The sequence below is a fragment of the Lycorma delicatula genome, chromosome 1 (assembly GCF_047948215.1).
Source record: "Lycorma delicatula isolate Av1 chromosome 1, ASM4794821v1, whole genome shotgun sequence".
Lineage (NCBI taxonomy): Eukaryota > Metazoa > Arthropoda > Insecta > Hemiptera > Fulgoridae > Lycorma > Lycorma delicatula.
The window spans coordinates 262,745,007-262,764,372 of NC_134455.1; the positions used below are offsets into that span (position 1 = coordinate 262,745,007).

Below are 19,366 nucleotides of genomic sequence, written 5' to 3' on the forward strand. Positions count from 1 at the left end.
TACACCATTTATGATGATTATCATTTTAATAAAAATTATAGAAATGCTGGGAACAGTGATAACATAATATATAATATTAGGAATATTTGATAAATTGTTGAAGGAGGAAGTTATGGTTATAAAAATTGTTGACATTTCAGTTCAACAAATAAAAATCTTCATTCAAATATTGGGCTAAAACCTGTAAGTGCAGATTTAATTTTGTAACTCTTGGGAAAGTTTAGTTTTGCTGTTGGTAATAATCAGCTGATATAATAATTTTTCATTTGTTGTTCAGTTCATTTGTGTAGCTTGTGAACATTTTGTATTTAACTATACAAAATAAGAGTGAATTTTATGCTTCAATGCTGGTGGAAAAACATTTATTGCTGCCATTTACAAAGAATTTCATGTGAAATTAATTAACTCTTCATTATTGACCCATTAAAATTTGCACAAGATAAACATAAAATTTGAAAATACTGGAGGCGTCATAGATGCTTCAATTCTGGAGACATCTGATGTGGAAACAAAAAAAAAATGAATGTTAGCACTTTTTTCTTTGACAGAACTATGACAGGGGATTCATGTTTTACTGAGATAATAAGAGATGAAACTATTCCTGAACTACTAAAAAAATCTGTCTGACATTGGTTATTCTTGTTTGGAAGATGGGGTACTTTCTTACCATGCTCTTCAATTTAGAGACTTTCTATGTAGAAAAATTCATTATATTTTCTATTTTTAAAAGCTTTTATTTAACTCGCTTTAGGAATAATCAAATCTTGCAACTTCTATATCTTTTGATCTGTCGTATGAAAGTCAATGAAATTTGGTACACATATGTAACTTCGATGACAATACAGCACTACGGTGTCGGAATTTGATATGACCCACCCCCACGCCCCCATGCGCTACCCCTACGCTAAATTCATGCATTTAGTTGAAAATTTTCATTTCTCATGAACTATCGTATGAAAATGATTGAAATTTGGTGTACGTATGTAACTTTGATGTGTAAAAAAAAAATTTTTTTTTTTTTTTTTAGTCTTAAAAAAAATACAAAAAAAATTACAAAAATATATTTGATTACATACAAAAAATTATTTTTTAAAAAAGCTTTTATTTTAACTAATATTAACATTAATAACAAAAGGAAACAAATTAGAAAAACCCTCTGAAAAGTAAAAAATAAGAATTAAATCAAATTGAGAATTTTAAACAAAAAAATATAATATATCAACAAATATAAAAATGAAAATATTTAGTTAAATAAAAGCGTGGCGTAGTTTTTATAACAATGTTTTCTAATAAGTATTTTTAGACATTTGCTGTATTTTAAAATATATTTTTTGTTTAATGAGGTTGTTTAATATGTGTATGTAGTTTATTTATCTGTAATAAAATAACTCAAGTTTTAATTCTTTGATGGTTCAAATTTGCGAGATGATCTTTAAGGATTAATAAGATTAAAAATAAAAATTAAATTTAGAAATCTTGCACAAAGTTATTACATTTTGATGGTAATCTGAAAAATTATTAATTATTATCATTATTGTAATTGTAAGTGTAATTATGAATTCATTAAATAAAAAATCATAATTAATTAAAATGAAAGTTTTAGCGGAAAGAGTGCGTTCAATTTGGCTTAGATTACAAGCAGAATTCGAAGATGAACTTCAACTATGTGAGAACACGTACAAAGATGAAGATTAATTATTATAAAAATAAATGTTGTGTTGTTTTAAATAAATTAGAAAAACTGCGCCACACTTTTATTTAACTAAATATTTTCATTACTTTTAATTTTAAAATTTAATAATTATTACATTTATTTATTTTTTATTTAATGGTTATTTATTAGATATTTATATAATTTATTTTTTACTTTTCAGTGCATTTTTATATTTGTTAATATATTATATTTTTTTGTTTAAAATTCTCAATTTGATTTAATTCTTATTTTTTACTTTTTAGAGGGTTTTTCTAATTTGTTTCCTTTTTTATTAATGTTTAATATTAATAATTAGTTAAATAAAAGATTTTTTAAAAAAATAATTTTTAACATGTAATCAAATATATTTTTGTAATTTTTTTTTAATTTTTTTTTTTTTAATTTTTATCACATTAATTTGATTTGAAACCATGCAATTAGTCATTTTGCAGACTTGTCAAAGTGTGGTACTTTCTTTAAATCCAAATGATTTGAGGTGCTTCAATCTGTTAACTCAAAATTCACTCAATTTTATAAATTGGAGCAACATTTTATTGAAAAGAATGTGCAATTCAATAGTTAAATGGTACCATGAAAAAGAAAGGCAGAAGGATGAAATTTTCAACACATCCTCTCATGTATATTAGACATTAATAGCAAATAGTTTTTTTTTTGGTTATGTTTTATTAAACATTTTCTTACAAGTAACTGAGAAAACTAATTTTTAGTCCAAAGTACATTGCATGTGTAACTACTTCTTACACTTGATCTCATGTAATTTTATTTAATCATTCACTCCAGTTTTTTTGTTAAATACTTTGTACAGGAGTTAATATGTGTTTTTTAATGTTATTTAATACCATATTTACTATTTGATTTTTCTGTAACTTTCTAATATATCTGATAGCGCTTCTAACAAGTCATTAATTTCATTACAAATTTTCATTTAATAGAAACCAAGTCACTTAAAATAATTAATAATTTTACACTGTTACCATATTTTTTCATACTCTTAATAAATTTTTGTTGTTTATAATCTTTACTTTGTTTATCAACTTTCACTTTCTTTAAATTTTATGTTTTATTTTTGTATACATATAAGTAGCTATTCTTTGTTACCACTTTCAGGTGGTTCAATTAGAGGAACTACTGGAAGTTAGACACTCAGTGTTTGTAGTAGGAAATGCTGGTACTGGCAAAACACAGGTTTGGAAAACACTATTACGTACGTATCAAAATATCAGACGTAAACCCATTTATAATGATCTTAATCCAAAAGCAGTTACAAATGATGAGCTATTTGGTATCATCAATCCTGCTACACGAGAATGGAAAGACGGTAAGTTGTATTAAGCCAACTAATTGAATTTAGATTTTTTTGTCAATCATTACTTTTGTTGAAATCATGTTATCTATATTTTATTATTGAGAGTATACTGTTTTTCATCATATTGCTAGCCCAATTACAGACTGGCTATTGACACTTTTGAGACTCAGGTCCGTCAGTTCTGAGTTGTACTTTGGTCCCAAAAAAATTATCAGTTTATTGATTACATGTAGTTTTTTTGTGATTCCTAGAACCTCAAAATGTATAATTTATATTTAAGTATAGAAGGAGTTGTGATTGTATGATCAAGTCCAAGCTAGGATCTAATTTACCGTACATTTTTTATCCCTTATTCTACCAGAAGAGCTAATGTGGTGACGTAGAAACCCAATTAAAAGTAACTATTTTTTTTCATGAGCAAAAGTATGAGTTATAATTCATGTCATTTTAGCTGATCAATAATTATGAATGCTAACTTACTGGTTGATAAAGTCATTCTTAAATCTTAAAATGTATGAGAATTTCAAAATAAATATGAATTTTTAAAATAAAAAGAATTTCAACATACATTTTACTTTCAGAACAAAAAAAGGCAGGGCAATTAATTTTTATGGTTTTGTGACTTAAGTATCCCCGTTCTTTTTGAAATATTTAAATTTTCAGCAGTGGTGTTTTGTCAACAAATTTCAAGATAGTTCTAAGACATTTTTAATTCCATGTTATATTTGTGAAACAAATCTAAAATCTCATCAACTAATATTTTTCAGATTGCAGCTTCAACATTATTTTATTAAAAAATTAATATATTTTCTTGGAATGAAGTGTATTGTAATACAGAGCAAACTGTAGGAATGAATACTCCTATAGACTAGGAATATTCCTTATCAGTCAATTTATATAACTGACAGTCTATAGGAATGAATTTTCCTACAGACTGTCATTTTTCTAAACTAATGTAAAAATAATCTACCTTCTAAATATATGAAAGTGTCCTTTTAAATCTTTTCAGAGCTATCATGATTTAAAAATTTGTTTGAGCTATTACTTCTTTTCTGATGTTGTTACTGGATTTCACTTTCAATATTTTTTAAGTAGTTGTGCAATAGCTCTGCAAAAACTTTCTGTAAGCTATATTATATTATGCATACCTTAAAAGTGAGTAACTTTTTAATTTTTTAAAACATTTTAATCACATTTCATAATGTTCATATTACAGTTTTATTGTCTGTTAAAGGATTATTTTCTGTAATAATGAGAGAGCAAGCAAACCTTGTTGGTGATTATCCAAAGTGGATTGTACTTGATGGAGACATTGATCCAATGTGGATTGAATCACTCAACACTGTAATGGATGACAACAAGGTAAAAAAAAAAAAGAATGTATAGATACATAAAGCTGAAGTGATGAATAACTACTTTTTTTTTTAAATTGACTATAGCACACTTTTTTATAGTGGAATTACAATGTTCACCTCTGTTTTAAGCTTCTTAAGAATTCCTCTGAAGAAGATTGACATAAATTTATATCTTAAAATCTAAGCAAAAACTTGCTCACATCTGGTTAATCTTTTTACAGCTTTCACATTAAAAAAAGTATTGTAATCAATTTTAAAAGAGAATTTAAAGAATTTTAGAAATATGGTGCCAAGATTATCAAAATTCAAATATTTAATAATTAATTTAATTCTGTTAAAATAATTTTTTGGTAACTTTTTTAATTTGTTTTTAATTCAAGGAAGGTTAACAATTATTTTATTTCATTCTTCATAAGCATTTTACACGTCATTCTTCAAAATTGTCATTTGGATGTTTTGTCAGATTGGAGGGGAATCAAAAAAGATTATTGCTATAGAAAAAACTTATTGTTTTCTAAAAGCAAGTAAATCTTAACGTTCCATTTTATGAAATAATTCTTGTCATTCAAAACATCTATTTAAATATTGTGAGATTTTCATAAATGTAATACTTGTGAAGCATACTCTGTTACTAATTAGTATACTTATTAATATACTTATTATACTTATTAGTATACTTATTAATTAGTTACTTATTAGTAACTCTGTTACTAATGTTGTTATTACTGTGTAATAAGTCTGTCTCATAGTGTTAAATTTAATAAATGCATTGTAAATCTTATTTAAAACATCTTAGATTTTATAATGTTCATGCAAAAAAAATGATTTATATTAAACCCCTCAGTTACAATTAAGGGGGCTGTCTGTGTTATAAATTTTACAGACTAGATTGATTCCTAGAGATTTCTTTTTCTTTTTTTGAAATAGAAGGCTTATGCATACAGTATTCTTTGTTTATTATTTTTATCTCATCAGCAGTGATTTAATCAAATTATGTAATTTAAGGTACTGACTCTGGCCAGCAATGAACGCATTGCCCTTAATCCATCAATGAGGTTACTTTTTGAGATTTCAAATCTTAGAACTGCCACTCCAGCTACTGTATCACGAGCTGGAATTTTATACATCAATCCACAAGATCTTGGATGGAATCCGTAAGTATTTAAATTTGCAGGATAATTTACTAAGGAAATTTTCTAAGGGACAAAAAGTGAGTGATGAAGTTCATAATGTAATTTATAGAAAAACAAAAGTAAATTTTATGTCAATGAGGTATGAATTACTTGATAATTTATAATATAAAGAAAACAGTTGTTCTAAGTCAGAAATCATATATTAAATCATGGTCTAGGCTTGTAGATTTATTTATTTCAAGATTAAAATGATTCAGACTTCAAGCTCAATATATTTAGCAATTGGATTTGCTGATTAACAAGAGTGATGTTTAAAAACTCAACTAAACAATGGGTAAATTTATGTATGTCCTTAAAATAAATCAATTTTAATGAATTTTATTGAATATAAAAATTATAATAATGATAAACTTGATATCAACATATCCACTAAACAGGAGACCATAATTCATTATAAATCATTTTATCCTTGGAATCAAAAAATATTGATGTTTAATTCATTAATATACAGGGCTGTAAAATATTTAAAACATAACAATATAAAATTAAACATTGAGTTAAATAATATCAAATATATAGGTATGTAATGGATACAGTGAAAACCTAATAAATAATTTATATACTACAATAAAATTTATATAAAAGATAATATAATAATTATGGATACAAATATGCTAAAACTTAGTACAATATAAGTTACAAAAAAATTCAATAAAATATTTAAATCTATTGAATTAAAAACTGCATACTAAAAAACCTGCATTGAATTAAAAACTAGAATAATAAAGCTTAACAATGAAGTTAATTTAAATAAAACAGGGAGTATATGGCTTAAAATGCGCAAATTGTGATCTGGAATATATCGAGATGACTAACTGATCTTTTTTGATTAGAATTAATGAACACATTAATTGTATAAATAAAAGAAATAAAGAATGATTCAATTTTGCTAGATATATCTTAGAAAATAATCATAATTACAACCCAGATAATTTTATTAATATTCTTGAATATTCCAATAACTTTCATAAAACAAATATTATATATATTTAAATAATAAATGAACAAACAAAATTTGAAAATGATGTATTATTCAAACAAATATTAAACAATAATTTTGATTCTTAGGTTAGTAATACTGCTTCATGCTTTTAAACATAACAGTGAGACCTTCATACTGACATGATGGATAATGTTAACTTTGTTTTACCTTCTGTTGATCAATTGTTATATTTATATTTTTATAAAACTAATTTAGTGTAATTAATGATATTTGAAGAAAATAATTATAATGTATAACAACACAATGTTCCTGAGGATGGATTAATAATCCAAAAGCACTTGAACATTACTATTAAAGATTGTTGGTAGTTGGAAACTATTGTATAAATAAAGCAATTTTAATCAAAAAATTATCATTCCAAAATTTTATTTCAAGTACAAGTTGTAAAGCTATAATACTCTAGCCATAAAAGATGCCTCCTCTATGGAAACACTAATTCATCATGTCAGATTTCTATTTTCTAGCAACATACATTGGTTTTTCATAATGCTAAAGATTGTATGATAAAACTCAGATTTTATGTAAATAACTAGTGTGGTTGTAAAGTGCCAGCTATTGACAATAGTTTTTTTTTTTTTTTTTAATTTAGCAAGCGTATTTAACTAGAGATATAAACTTTGAATTTATGTATTCATTAATCAATTCTTTATTCAGATTAGATATTTTACATTATATCAATCTCACAGGATTATTTGCAATTCACCTGACCTTCCCCCAACTTCTGTCTGCCTGTTATTTTCCCTTTGGACATACTTGAAATCACGTATTTTTACAAAAACCATCACCATTAACCTCCAGGACCTTAAAAAATAAATCTGATAAGAGGTGTTGAAGATCATGGTGTCAAGATTCATCATGAATTCGAACTACCATGCAGCAAAATATGATGGGTAACTACGCACAAGACTGTTGGAATGTGAAAAACAAATTGGTGGCCATCTTCAGGATGCTATTTTTAAATAATTGATAATAATTATAAATAATAAATTTCATATATAATAAAGTGATGAAGCAATACCTTTTTATTAATAAATGGTGTATTTTTAATTACGCAATTCAGTGCCGCACTCTGTAATTGATTTTGTTTTGTTTTAAAATTATAATATAATATTTTTCTACCACAGTTCACTTTGTTTTGTTTTTAACAAAAGACATATTATTTAAACATTTAGTAAAAGGTTGATATTTACATTGATTTTGTCAGAATTAAATTCTCTACTAATTTTGTTGCAACATTCTATTTGTTTACTTCCAATTTAATGAGGTTATTGTATATCATACATAAAAAATTGTGTTTGCAACATCAATAATGTTCTCAAAAATTACTAGATATAATTCTGAAAACTATTTTATTCAATTTTCCAGGCCAAAAATCATTTAATTCCATCAAATTTTGCCCTTTATTTAAGTTCCAAGAATTTCAAGATGGCTTCATTTTACCCTTGGGGCAGAAATCAGGACAAAATTTTTCATAAGCTAAATTGAAAATGAAAATTTTCTGGTTAAAAGTATTTCTGGTCCCATGTTTACATGAAATTTTTTTAAATTTTTATTTGCAGAACATGAAATTCTTTCCATTTCTTTGTGAGACATTCTCTATATATATCTACAATTTTTAAGCTGATGTATATTTATAACTGTACGAATACGTTTCATCATTTTCATTTGATATAACATATATTAAGGACAAGATAATTTCTTACGTTCCCTGTGATTGAATTTATTTTATGACTTATGACAGGTATGTTACCAGTTGGATTGAAACACGAGAACACACATCTGAAAAGTCAAACTTAGTAATTCTGTTTGATAAATATATTCCTGCTTGTCTAGAAAATGTAAGGACACGTTTTAAGAAGATTACACCAATTACTGATATGTCACATATACAACTGCTTTGTCATTTATTGCAGTGTCTTTTAACTCCAACAAATACACCAGTGGATTGCAACAAAGAACTTCATGAGATCTATTTTTGTTTTGCCTGTGTTTGGGCATTTGGCTCTGCTATGTTTCAAGATCAGGTAAAGTCAAACTTTTTTTTACCAATTTTAACGTTTTTAGACTTCTTGAATTCTTTATCTTTACCTTATGGCAGAGGTCTAGACATTTTTGGCTTACTAAAAAATATCCAGGAATAGTTCTGTCCTTGGACAGTTTTTTATTTTGGAAATTGCATGTGTGAGATATTGTTACAAAAACCAACATGGAAAGGAGACAAAATTTACTTTTTTCATTATCTTCAAAGGAATTTGCAGAGAACTTGTTGAGATAAATATTTGTTTGTTGGGCAGATCATGACCCAGGTGAGACAATTGTGGAAGTTGACTATAGCAGTCCTGCATTCCTAATAAAATTATTGTATCTGTTAATAGAGATCTGCTTATGAAATCAAAGTTGACAAGTGTAACTCAAGTAGACAAGTCAGTCAATAGAAGAGCATGTATACATTGTATATGACAGGCATGTAATACCTGCTTATGCAGACATCCTTATACATTAGCATCATTTATGTGCATTTATATGTTTCAGATACTAATTTGACTAATATTTAAACAAAACTAATATTTAAGTTAAAAAGTTATTAACATAGACCCCATTTTGAAATTTAAAATTAAAGTAGCCTCTACAATATTTTCATTGTGAAAAGCAACAATGACATTGGTACTTGTCTCTCAATTTTGGCTTAGTTTTTGAGATATGAATTTCTAAACAAAGAAATACAGACAGAAAATGTAATATTTTCAGACCTATATCTATAAGAATTTTTTAAGAAGTTCTTTTTAGAATTAGGCTACATAATTTTGAGACATTCTATATGTATGTACAAGTATAGTAGCAGTATTCAAATCTACTCTTTGAATAGATTTTCTTTCAATAGAAATTCAGATCTCCAAGAGAAGTGTTTGGGAGATATTTTTTTTTTGTTTTAGCAAAATCTGGCTTTCTTAATAGAAATGAAGGTATCAAAGTAGATTACAGATTTTCAATGTCAATTAAAAGAAAGATCAAATTTTCTATTATTCATATTAAAAAGGAGTTGTACACATGTGTAAATATCTGACTGATTCATTTCTAACTTTTTGTTAACTACTGGCATACTTTATAATCTTTTATGTAAGATTATACCATCATACCTTCTATTTTAAACTAGACATAGATGTATGATTATAGAAACTGCTGAAACAAACTCTAGTAAAGGTCTTAAGAATTTAAAAAATATATTTTTTCCTTTAATTTGATTGATTCTTGTAAAATTACAACTGACTCTTATCAGTTGTAGTCAGCTCTTGTCTATTGTCAGTTGAAACTACGACTGATTCTTATCTGAAACGCTTTGAGCCTAACATATAAAGGCATATTTTTTCTGTCAAATATAGTTTTATTTTTCAACAAAGTCTTCTTTCAAGTCAATTCGCTTTTTCCAGTGATGCTCTAACCTCTTTAACCCTCCTAAATAGTAGCTGGTGTCTTTCTCTACAAGATAGGCATTTACATATGCAATAATCTCCTCGTCTGATGAAAATTTCTTTCCTCCAAGTGAAACTTTAAGATTAGGAAATAATAAGTCACTTGGGGCTAGTTCTAGTGAATATGATGAGTGGTCAACCAATTCAAAGTGCAATTCATGAATTTTAGCCATGGCGACCATGAAGGTTGAGCAGGCGCATTGCCCTGATAGAAAAGCACTTTCTTCTTCTTTACATGTGGTCATTTTTTTGCAATTTCTGCCTTCAGCTTGTCAAGTAATGATGTATAATACTGTTCCATTATTGTTTTACCTTTTTGAAGATAATTGATAAAGAAAATTCCTTTACTATCCCAAAAAACAGTCGCCATCACTTTCCCGGCCGATGGAGCCATCTTCACCTTTTTCGGAGCAGGTTCACCCTCTGCAGTCCACTGTTTTGACTATTGTTTCATCTCAGGAGTGTAGTGGTGGATCCATGTTTCATCTACAGTTATGAATCGATGCAAAAAATCTGACTCGATTTGCTTAAACTGCTCCAGCAGGGCCTTAAAAATGTTCATTCATATGTGTTTTTGGTTCAAAGTGAGCAAACACGGCACCCAATGCGTGGGTAGCTTACACATATCCAATTCTTCAGTTAACATATGATAAACATGTTCTTTCAATATGCCTATAGCCTCTAACCGTAATTTGTCGGTCACCCGGTACCATTTGGTGAACTTTTTCGATATCAGTGTTGGTTGCAGTTTTTTACCATCCCAACACTCATCATCAACCAAGCTGGTATGACCGTGTTTAAATTCAGCTACCCATCTTTTCATGGTGGCAAATGATGGGACAAAGTCCCTGTAAACAGCGTCTAACTCAGTTTTAATTTGCGTAGGCGTATTGTCTCTAAAATGCAAGTATTTAATCACGGCATGATATTCTATTTTTTCTGTTTTCACAGAAACACTCATAATGACTTACTCAAATGATTATCAAACAACAACTGAACATCCAAAATGGCTGAAATTTTAGTGAGTACTTTCAACACATACATGAATACATTCCTTAACTTTTGTTGATGAGTGTTGTCATCTTCATTTTGAGGCTCAAAACTTTTCAGACAACCCTTGTATTTCTATGTTTTGCATTACTTTTTAAAATATTTTATTTTTTAACATTATATTGTCCTTTTCTCCAAACATATTAATACACAATACATCTCAACAGCACATGCAGTGTTTATCAAAGAAATTCTTAACATACTGCACTAATTCCTAACAAGAAGATAGATTTTACTTTGCAATTTGTCCAGCAGCACACATGTTCACCATATAGCTACATGAAGTATAGTTGTCATAATATGCTAAATATGACTGCAAGTTGTTTAACCTTTGTATTGAATGTGTTGAACATTCTTGAAAATTGAAAATCTATGTAGACTAGTCTTTTAATTTTCTTTAAAATTGAGACGCTGTTAAATAGGCAGTCATTTTGTCTTGCTCTCTAACGTATCTAATCTGATAATTATCTTCATTTAGTAAAGGAACTTTTACCGTTAATCATAATGAAGGTGCCATTTTTAGGATTACTACTGTGGGTTGTTCCTTTTGAGTAAATTTTTAAAAAGTTCACCTTAGAAATCTCCTTGGTTTCTGGAGTAAGTTCAGCACTGCTTTTTTAAAATTGAATTATCATGAAGCTTCAAATTTTCTATTTGAAATTGATTGTGATGTAGCAATCATTATAATAATTCATGTCAGAATACCAGCATATTAAGTACAAATAAGGACTTTTAAGGCTTTTTAAAAAAATGTGCACAATTCAGTTAAATATTACTTTTTTATAAGCAACTCTCATCTGTGGTTTTAAAGATAATTTTTCATACATTTGATGGGCACAAGAAAAGAAGGGGCTAAGTCTACTTAGCCCCTAATTTAATTTTTAATTTAATTTTACAGGAAAACGATTTTAAAGTTTTAATCCATAAAATCTTTTTAATATAATATACTACTATAGATCTTACTCTAACAGGCAAAAAAGCCCAAGGACTTTATAACACTTTGTTGTAAAAAGTAAAATAGCTTTAAACAGTATTTAATAACACTGGAAAAAAAATTAAAGTTCATTTCATCCAGTGAAATAAAGGGCTCAGTCCATGGACTTAGTCCCTTTATTCCCACTTAATTAAAAATAGTGAACATTAATAAAATGCAAATCAATAAGCAATATTTATTATTAATAAGAAAGTCTTTAGAAAAAGATTAAATTAGCATATTTCAAAAATTACTAACAATGAAAAAATTTATTAAAAAAAATTATTCAGAAGTTTTTATTCATAATGCAGCATTTCATAATAATATTTTTCTTCTGATCCACAAAATCTTTTTAAACATTGCAAATCATACCACTTATCTCTTGATATAGGAAGTAAACCTAAAAAAAAGAAAAAATGTACCTGTACTCTATATACTTAAACAGGTTAAAGTTAATTATTGTTTTAGGTAGTCAATTGAATATATTAACTTACCTTCATAACTAAATTGAGGAAGAATAAACTCTCCTTCTGCAAGTCCATCTATTTCTGACAACAAATTGGTTGAATCCCTTATTACCTTGGGGTGGTCCCATTGATCATTAAAAGTTGATCTGAATTTGACAAGTCTTGAATCTTCCATTTTTAAAATAATTTCTCTAATAGAGCACGTAGCAGGAGGACACTTTTTTTTATAAAGTGTGTTAGAAAAGATGACCACTGATGTAAAGTATGAGCTTGCTTCAACTACTTCAAAAGGAGACAGCTTCTTTCTGGCATTTTTTAAAAACGTCAACCCAGTCCTTCAAAGTTTCTGCATGTGATTTTTTATTAATAAGACCAAAATTCATATCGCACTCAAGATAAGAATGCCCTTTTATTGGAAATTTTACTTTAATATAATCAAATTGATGCTTAAAATGAATTAAATAATGCAGAAATCAAATGAATGTGTAATTCTTGTTCTGCCCTGCACAATAATCGCAAAAGATTTGTAATTTTCATATAGAGCACTTAAGAAAATCATAATAAAATTTATGTGACATTGAACATACATCTTCACTACGTTTCTTTTCAATATTTTCAGGATAAACAAAAAAAAACACTGTTAGATCCAAACAAAACATTTATGTTAAATGAAAACATGGACAACTATCTTTTGTAGTATACTTCATTGGTCTGGCTATTAGGTATTGGTAGATTCTTTGAAAAATCCATGCAAATTGCTTCCATGTCAGTCTGTTTTCTGCTTGCCATTTTAGTCTTTCTCTTTCTGTTATAAAACGTATCAGTTTTTAATTTCTGTTCATTATTTAGTTTTCAGTTTTGCCAGTTCACTTTCAGTTCTGTTAATGTCACTTACATTATTGCATGCACTCTTCTCTATTTGTAGACATTTTACCGTTGCTACATATTCATCACAGCTGTGACAAATATCCATTCTAGGTAACCCAAAGCGTATATTAAAATGTTTATTAAATATGTCTTGATATGACTCGTATGAAACTGCATCTGCAGTATGAGCCTCTTAAAGTAAAGATATATTCTTTTGCTTTAAGATCTTCTGAGAGGTAAATTTTTTAAAAATCTTTTAAACCATAGTAACTATTTCTTCCAGGAAAAGAAGCAATGTGCTTTTTAATAATATTTAATTTGTCTTTTCCAAATTTCAATGGTCTGTTTTTATGTTGGCGTCTTTTATCAACTGGGCATTTTCCATTTTTTCATAGACTTGCTACCAAATACTCTGTTTTCTTTTTAGAAATAAAAGCCTTACGGCACATCATAATTTCTTTTACTTCATTATGCTACAGCGAATTCTGTATTTATAAGATGTAATGTTAAATCGTACCCCTGCTTCATCCTTCCTTGGCCTTCTTTGTATTGGAAGCACACCGATCAGATCACATAAATAGTTATTTTGCATATTGACAGATTCCATTAAATTGAATATTTTTAAGATATTTCTATTTTTTTCAAGTACAATATTAAAACATTTCATTGAACAGTTGCAATCTTCACCCATTACATGTGACATTAGGTAAAGATTTTGTTTACCGCGAACATACGACCATGCTTCTTTCTTTTTCTTGTAGAAGAACTCCGTGGACTTTCACAATCACTCAAACAATCCAAATTTTCATCACCTTCAGTTACAACAAACACTACTTTTATCCTCTTAAAGAACAAAAAAACAAAATTATGACTTATTAACCAACTAGCACAAACCACAAACAAGTGTTTCTAACTTCAAAACAAACTAAATTAAAAGTAATGTACATGACGCATTCTACAGTGCTATGAACTAAACTCTTTCCTTCCCTACCAGATAGACTGAGCTCTTTCTTTCATTATACACAGTTTTTTTTTTTTTATTTGCATTTATTCTGGACTGAGCATGTTTTTTCCCAAACCAATTATTTCATATTATAGATTTCACTTAGTATTATAGCACTACGCAGAAACTTATTTTTCAAAAATTGGACTTGCCCCTTCTTTTCTTGTGACCTTCAAATTTGTATTTATGTAATTCGTATGCATAATGAATTATTTTGTAATATGTTGTGTGTATTTTTACATTTAATTTTTTTTGACAGAATTTTGGTGGAGATAAAATCTAGTTTTGAGACTTAAAATAATTTTTGTATTCAAAAAATTCCAACTAAGCGCCCAAACATATATATAAAAGTTATTGAAATTTTAGTTTTTGGTTTGTCATTGTAACAGTTTTATTAGATTTATCAACAGTTGAATATTTTACTGCTTCGTTTTGTTTTAGGCAGTTGATTATCGTGTTGAGTTTTCAAAATGGTGGATTAATGAATTTAAGTCAATAAAATTTCCACCGCAAGGAACTGTTTTTGACTACTACATTGATCCAGAAACAAAAGAATTTGCTCCTTGGACTGAAAGATTACCTAAATTTGAACTTGATCCTGATATGCCACTTCAGGTAAAGCACATTGCAATTTACTAAGTAGATAGTTGAGGTAATAATAATTTGTTTCATTATTAATTTAACTCATTAATTTTTTTTTATCAGTATGGAGAAATGTGATAGATTAAAATAATTCAGTTTAAAGAATTTTTATTCTTATACATGAATATTCTAATATTTTTGCTATTGTAATTCTTCCCAGTAATATATTTTTTGCCAGTAACATTTAATATTTTCTTTCTCATTTGTTTCAAGTTTAGTACTCACTTTTCACATGATATCATTTTTATTTCTGAAATTGAATATATTTTCCATTATTTTGTATAATTACAGGAATATTATAAATTTTTATATTACAATTATTATGTTTACATTTTTTTAAAATATGTTTGCCATATGTAAGTATTATTCTTTAAAATCGACAGCATTTCAAGAGAATTAAAAACATTAAAAATAATGTTCCTTTATTTTGAGAACTTTATATTGTAACAATTATTAACTTTCAGACCAAATTACTTCCAGATCATGTAACTCATACAGACATTTATTATCTACTATTTACTTACTAAGTAACAATAAGCTGATGTCCAATTGCAGTCTCTTCATGAGAAATGACTTTATAGACTGTGAAAGCCGTGGCTGACTATAATTCAAACCCAGAATGTTCTGCATAAAAATACTGAAATGCCAGTATTCCACATGTAAGTTGGCGTGGGTAATCTGGGAAGGAATAGAGTAGACTTCAAGTAGGGTTTTGGAGATCAATAGTGGGCAAAGCAGAAGGAATAAGATCAGGAATTATGACTTTATGATTGCTTGAATGTAAACAGCTAAGAGAAAAGTCTGAGAGAAGTAGATAATTTCAACACCTGAGGAGGAAGGAAGATGTGAAACTTCCTAAGAAAATAGAAGAGATGCAAATAAAAGGAAGAAAACCAAAGGCAGACCATATATGTGATGGAGAGTCTATGTTAAGGTAATATAGAGAGAATGAGTGTTTCATAGGAGGAGGAGAAATCTTGAAATGGTAGATGGTAAAGATTAATTAACAAATCCCAGACTCAACGATCTGGATCAGAAACCATTCTTGAATATATTTTTTTGTAATCTCATATTATAAATATATATGAAAAATGAAATATCAAGATTGCTAACAAAGAAAATGTGTAGTACTAAACATTTTTTCTGCAAAATAACTTAAGAGTACAAGAAAAATCAATAGTCTTAATTAAAGAAAGAGGAAAATCTTTATACATACAGCTAGTGAAAAGTTTTGTAATGTAACTTGATGGTTTATCTCTTGTGGAGGGCTACTGGACAGTGTGTGTCTAAAATATTTACTTTTAGAATGAGAATCAGTGAACTAAAAGTGTCAACCTTTTTTTGAACACTGAAAAATTAGTTACCAGTAAAAATAGTTCCATTTATCATTAAAAAAACCAGAAAAAACTATCTTTGATTTGACTATGGCATTGTATTACCTAGACATGAATAAAATTGTCATAACATAGTACCATTGTCTGAAGTGGCATTTAAATCCAGTACTGTTCACCTAAAAAACTATATTTGTTCTATTTTGCATTTAGCTGTTTACTTCATACAATAACAAACCCAGATTTATTTGATTACATATAGATTCAATAAACTAAATCTTGCCTAAACTAAATCTTGTAGTTTTGAAAAACATTCTTATATACAATCCTGTAAACTTATGACTTGCTGACAAAAAATGTGCTGGTATATATCAGTAACTTCAGGTTCTTTAACCAATTATAGTAGTCATTAGAAGAGTTGTTTTAAAAAAAATGAGAGGGTAAATTTTTTTATTTGGAATGAGATTCCTGGTTAAGTGAGGTTAGAGTTTTGTTCTGCAAGTTCCATAATGATATGACTGGAAGATATGCCACTACCTAAAAAAATTTCTAGACTTTTCTTTAGCTATGTTTAAAATGTTTCAGCTATGGTGTAATTCTGTTATACATTTGTTACAAACCAATAAGTCCATGCTACAACTTTCATTACAGAGATAAAGAAAAATAAGCAAATAAAATGCATCTGTCACACAGTTGTAAATTGTATGTAATTATATGGAAATCTAAAACCTGTTTTAGTGAGTGAATTATTATTTACTCTCAAGAGAGAAAACTTAAATTGAAATTATTTGTGTCCTGTCAGTAAAGTGAATCTATTTATTATTATTATTTTTTTTTTTTTTTGTAACAGTTTAATGCATATGTTTTTTTATAATTGAACACCCTTGCTGTCATTTTATTACAACAAAATTATAATCAGTACTTGTTTATTTTATTTTGAAATTTTACTCTCACTCAGCAACTGTATAAATTCAGTTATAGCCTTGCACTCTCATCCCAAGTCAACATTTCTTAAATGGTATATTAGTTAAACATTAATCAGCCAAGTACATCAGCAGCATGGATGGTTGAAGGTTCAAATCCAATTTAAAAATACATATATGTGAAAAAGTGTCATGTATTAAGCTTTGTGTGTAAATTAAAACTAGATTAATATTATTACAGGCTGTTCTAGTTCATACTGCAGAATCTATTAGAATACGATTTTTTGTGGATCTTCTGATGGAAAAAAAACACCCGGTAATGCTTGTTGGAAACGCTGGTTGTGGAAAAACTGTTTTGGTCTCAGAAAAACTATCTAACCTATCAGAAAATTATGCTGTTGCAAATGTTCCTTTCAATTTTTACACAACTTCAGGTATTTATGCTTTTATATATTAATCTCTTCATTTGTTCTTTATACTTGGTTTTTTGAATATGTGTCCAAGTGACTGATTGATTAACTGAAGTAAAAAGTATACAGTACATCTAATATAATTACAAAATATGTTAACTGTAGATTCTGAAAATGATGAATTTTATAGAATTACTACACTTACATAATAGCTTAAAACGCTGAAAGAAATGGAAAAATAGATAAAAAAATCCAAAAATAGATTTCCTTTGAAAGATGTCTGATAATTTTGTTTTCGATGGTTTTCAGCCAAGCAAGGATTAAGCAGTAGCCTATGAAAACATAAAATTGACAATTATGAACCTAAACTGGTAAAATAAAAGTACTTCTGTCAATACTTATTTGAAGAAAATTCTATTCTCTATAACTTTGCTGTAGTCCTAATTATAATAATCCTAATTATAATTGTAGTCCTAATTATAATTTTTCCTCTTCATTGCATTCTGAATTTGAGAAAAAATTTGTAAAGTAGCTTAGTATTTGCATTTTTCTGTAAGTGTGAAGCACATAGACACACTTCTGTATTTTTTATCTCAATTAACCATGAAGAAATTCCAGGGAGACTGAAAGTCTAAACTCATGTAAATCAATCCAGTTGCTCTTGAATAATTGTTTGAATATTTTGATGGACAGTGAATTGTATGTGTTAAGGTTATATGTTTAATGTATAGTACATAGTTCATTTGGCTTGTGGAATTGTCTAGTCTACAGAGCAGTGGTAAACTGTTACACCTGTCAAATCTGTTCACAGTCCTGGTGTCATTACTTTTATATTTTGTAGTAACCATGATATCCTACAACAATCATCATATATACTTTATGTATGTAATGAAATTCACTGTATATGCTGCCTCAACCCAGCGTACAATCTTCCAGTTATGAATTGTATAGCATAAAAAATCTTATGATATAAATTTAAACTATAATTTTATATCAATCTGTCTGTTCATATTTGAAAAATAGAAGACTGTAATTCAAGAATATTTTGAAATATTTCAATATTTAACATACAAGATTACAACAACTTTTTACTAAAATAAAACAATATGCCAATTTAATTTTTTTTTTTTTAATTTTAAAGTAGTAGCCACTTAAATGTCTCAGTAGTCCTCAGTTTTATGAAATTATGTTTTATTAAATAAAATGTTAACCTACCTTTTGTAAATAGATTGACAACTCACTTCTTATAACTGTTGCAGTTTAATCAATATTTAACTCAGTTGATGATGACAACTATGTTTTTATATGTAATGATAATAATGCATTACCTGATATAGTATTTTATAACTGATGATATATCCATAAATTCTAAAAGCTTTTTTCAGTACTGGTAGGTCAGTCTAAAGCCTAGTATTTTTTATATATTCATAGGTGATTTTTATTAATAAATATTTCCTTATTATATACTGATGATAATTTTTAATTATTTAAAATGATTTTAGATTTATGTAACTGTTTTGTGAATGGTTTTTGGGCACACTTATTTCCATTCAAATTACTATTTTGAAAACTTGTCAAGTTTATTGGTATAGTTTGCTTCCCTACAACAGGTTTGCTGTAGGACAACGATATCCTCTGGGCACCAGAGCAAACCCAGTT

The 19,366-nt window shown here is 27.6% G+C and overlaps 1 protein-coding gene across 1 annotated transcript in view; it reads left to right on the forward strand.

Annotated features, from left to right (window-relative positions):
- Dhc93AB (Dynein heavy chain at 93AB) overlaps window positions 1-19,366 on the forward strand; it is a 493,152-nt gene that overhangs the window by 276,708 nt on the left and 197,078 nt on the right. Inside the window, exons 39-44 of the mRNA XM_075354875.1 lie at window positions 2,822-3,032; window positions 4,255-4,382; window positions 5,381-5,529; window positions 8,313-8,595; window positions 14,843-15,016; window positions 17,539-17,731. Of these exons, the coding sequence (XP_075210990.1) occupies window positions 2,822-3,032; window positions 4,255-4,382; window positions 5,381-5,529; window positions 8,313-8,595; window positions 14,843-15,016; window positions 17,539-17,731 (1,138 nt within the window). The remainder of the gene's footprint in view (window positions 1-2,821; window positions 3,033-4,254; window positions 4,383-5,380; window positions 5,530-8,312; window positions 8,596-14,842; window positions 15,017-17,538; window positions 17,732-19,366) is intronic.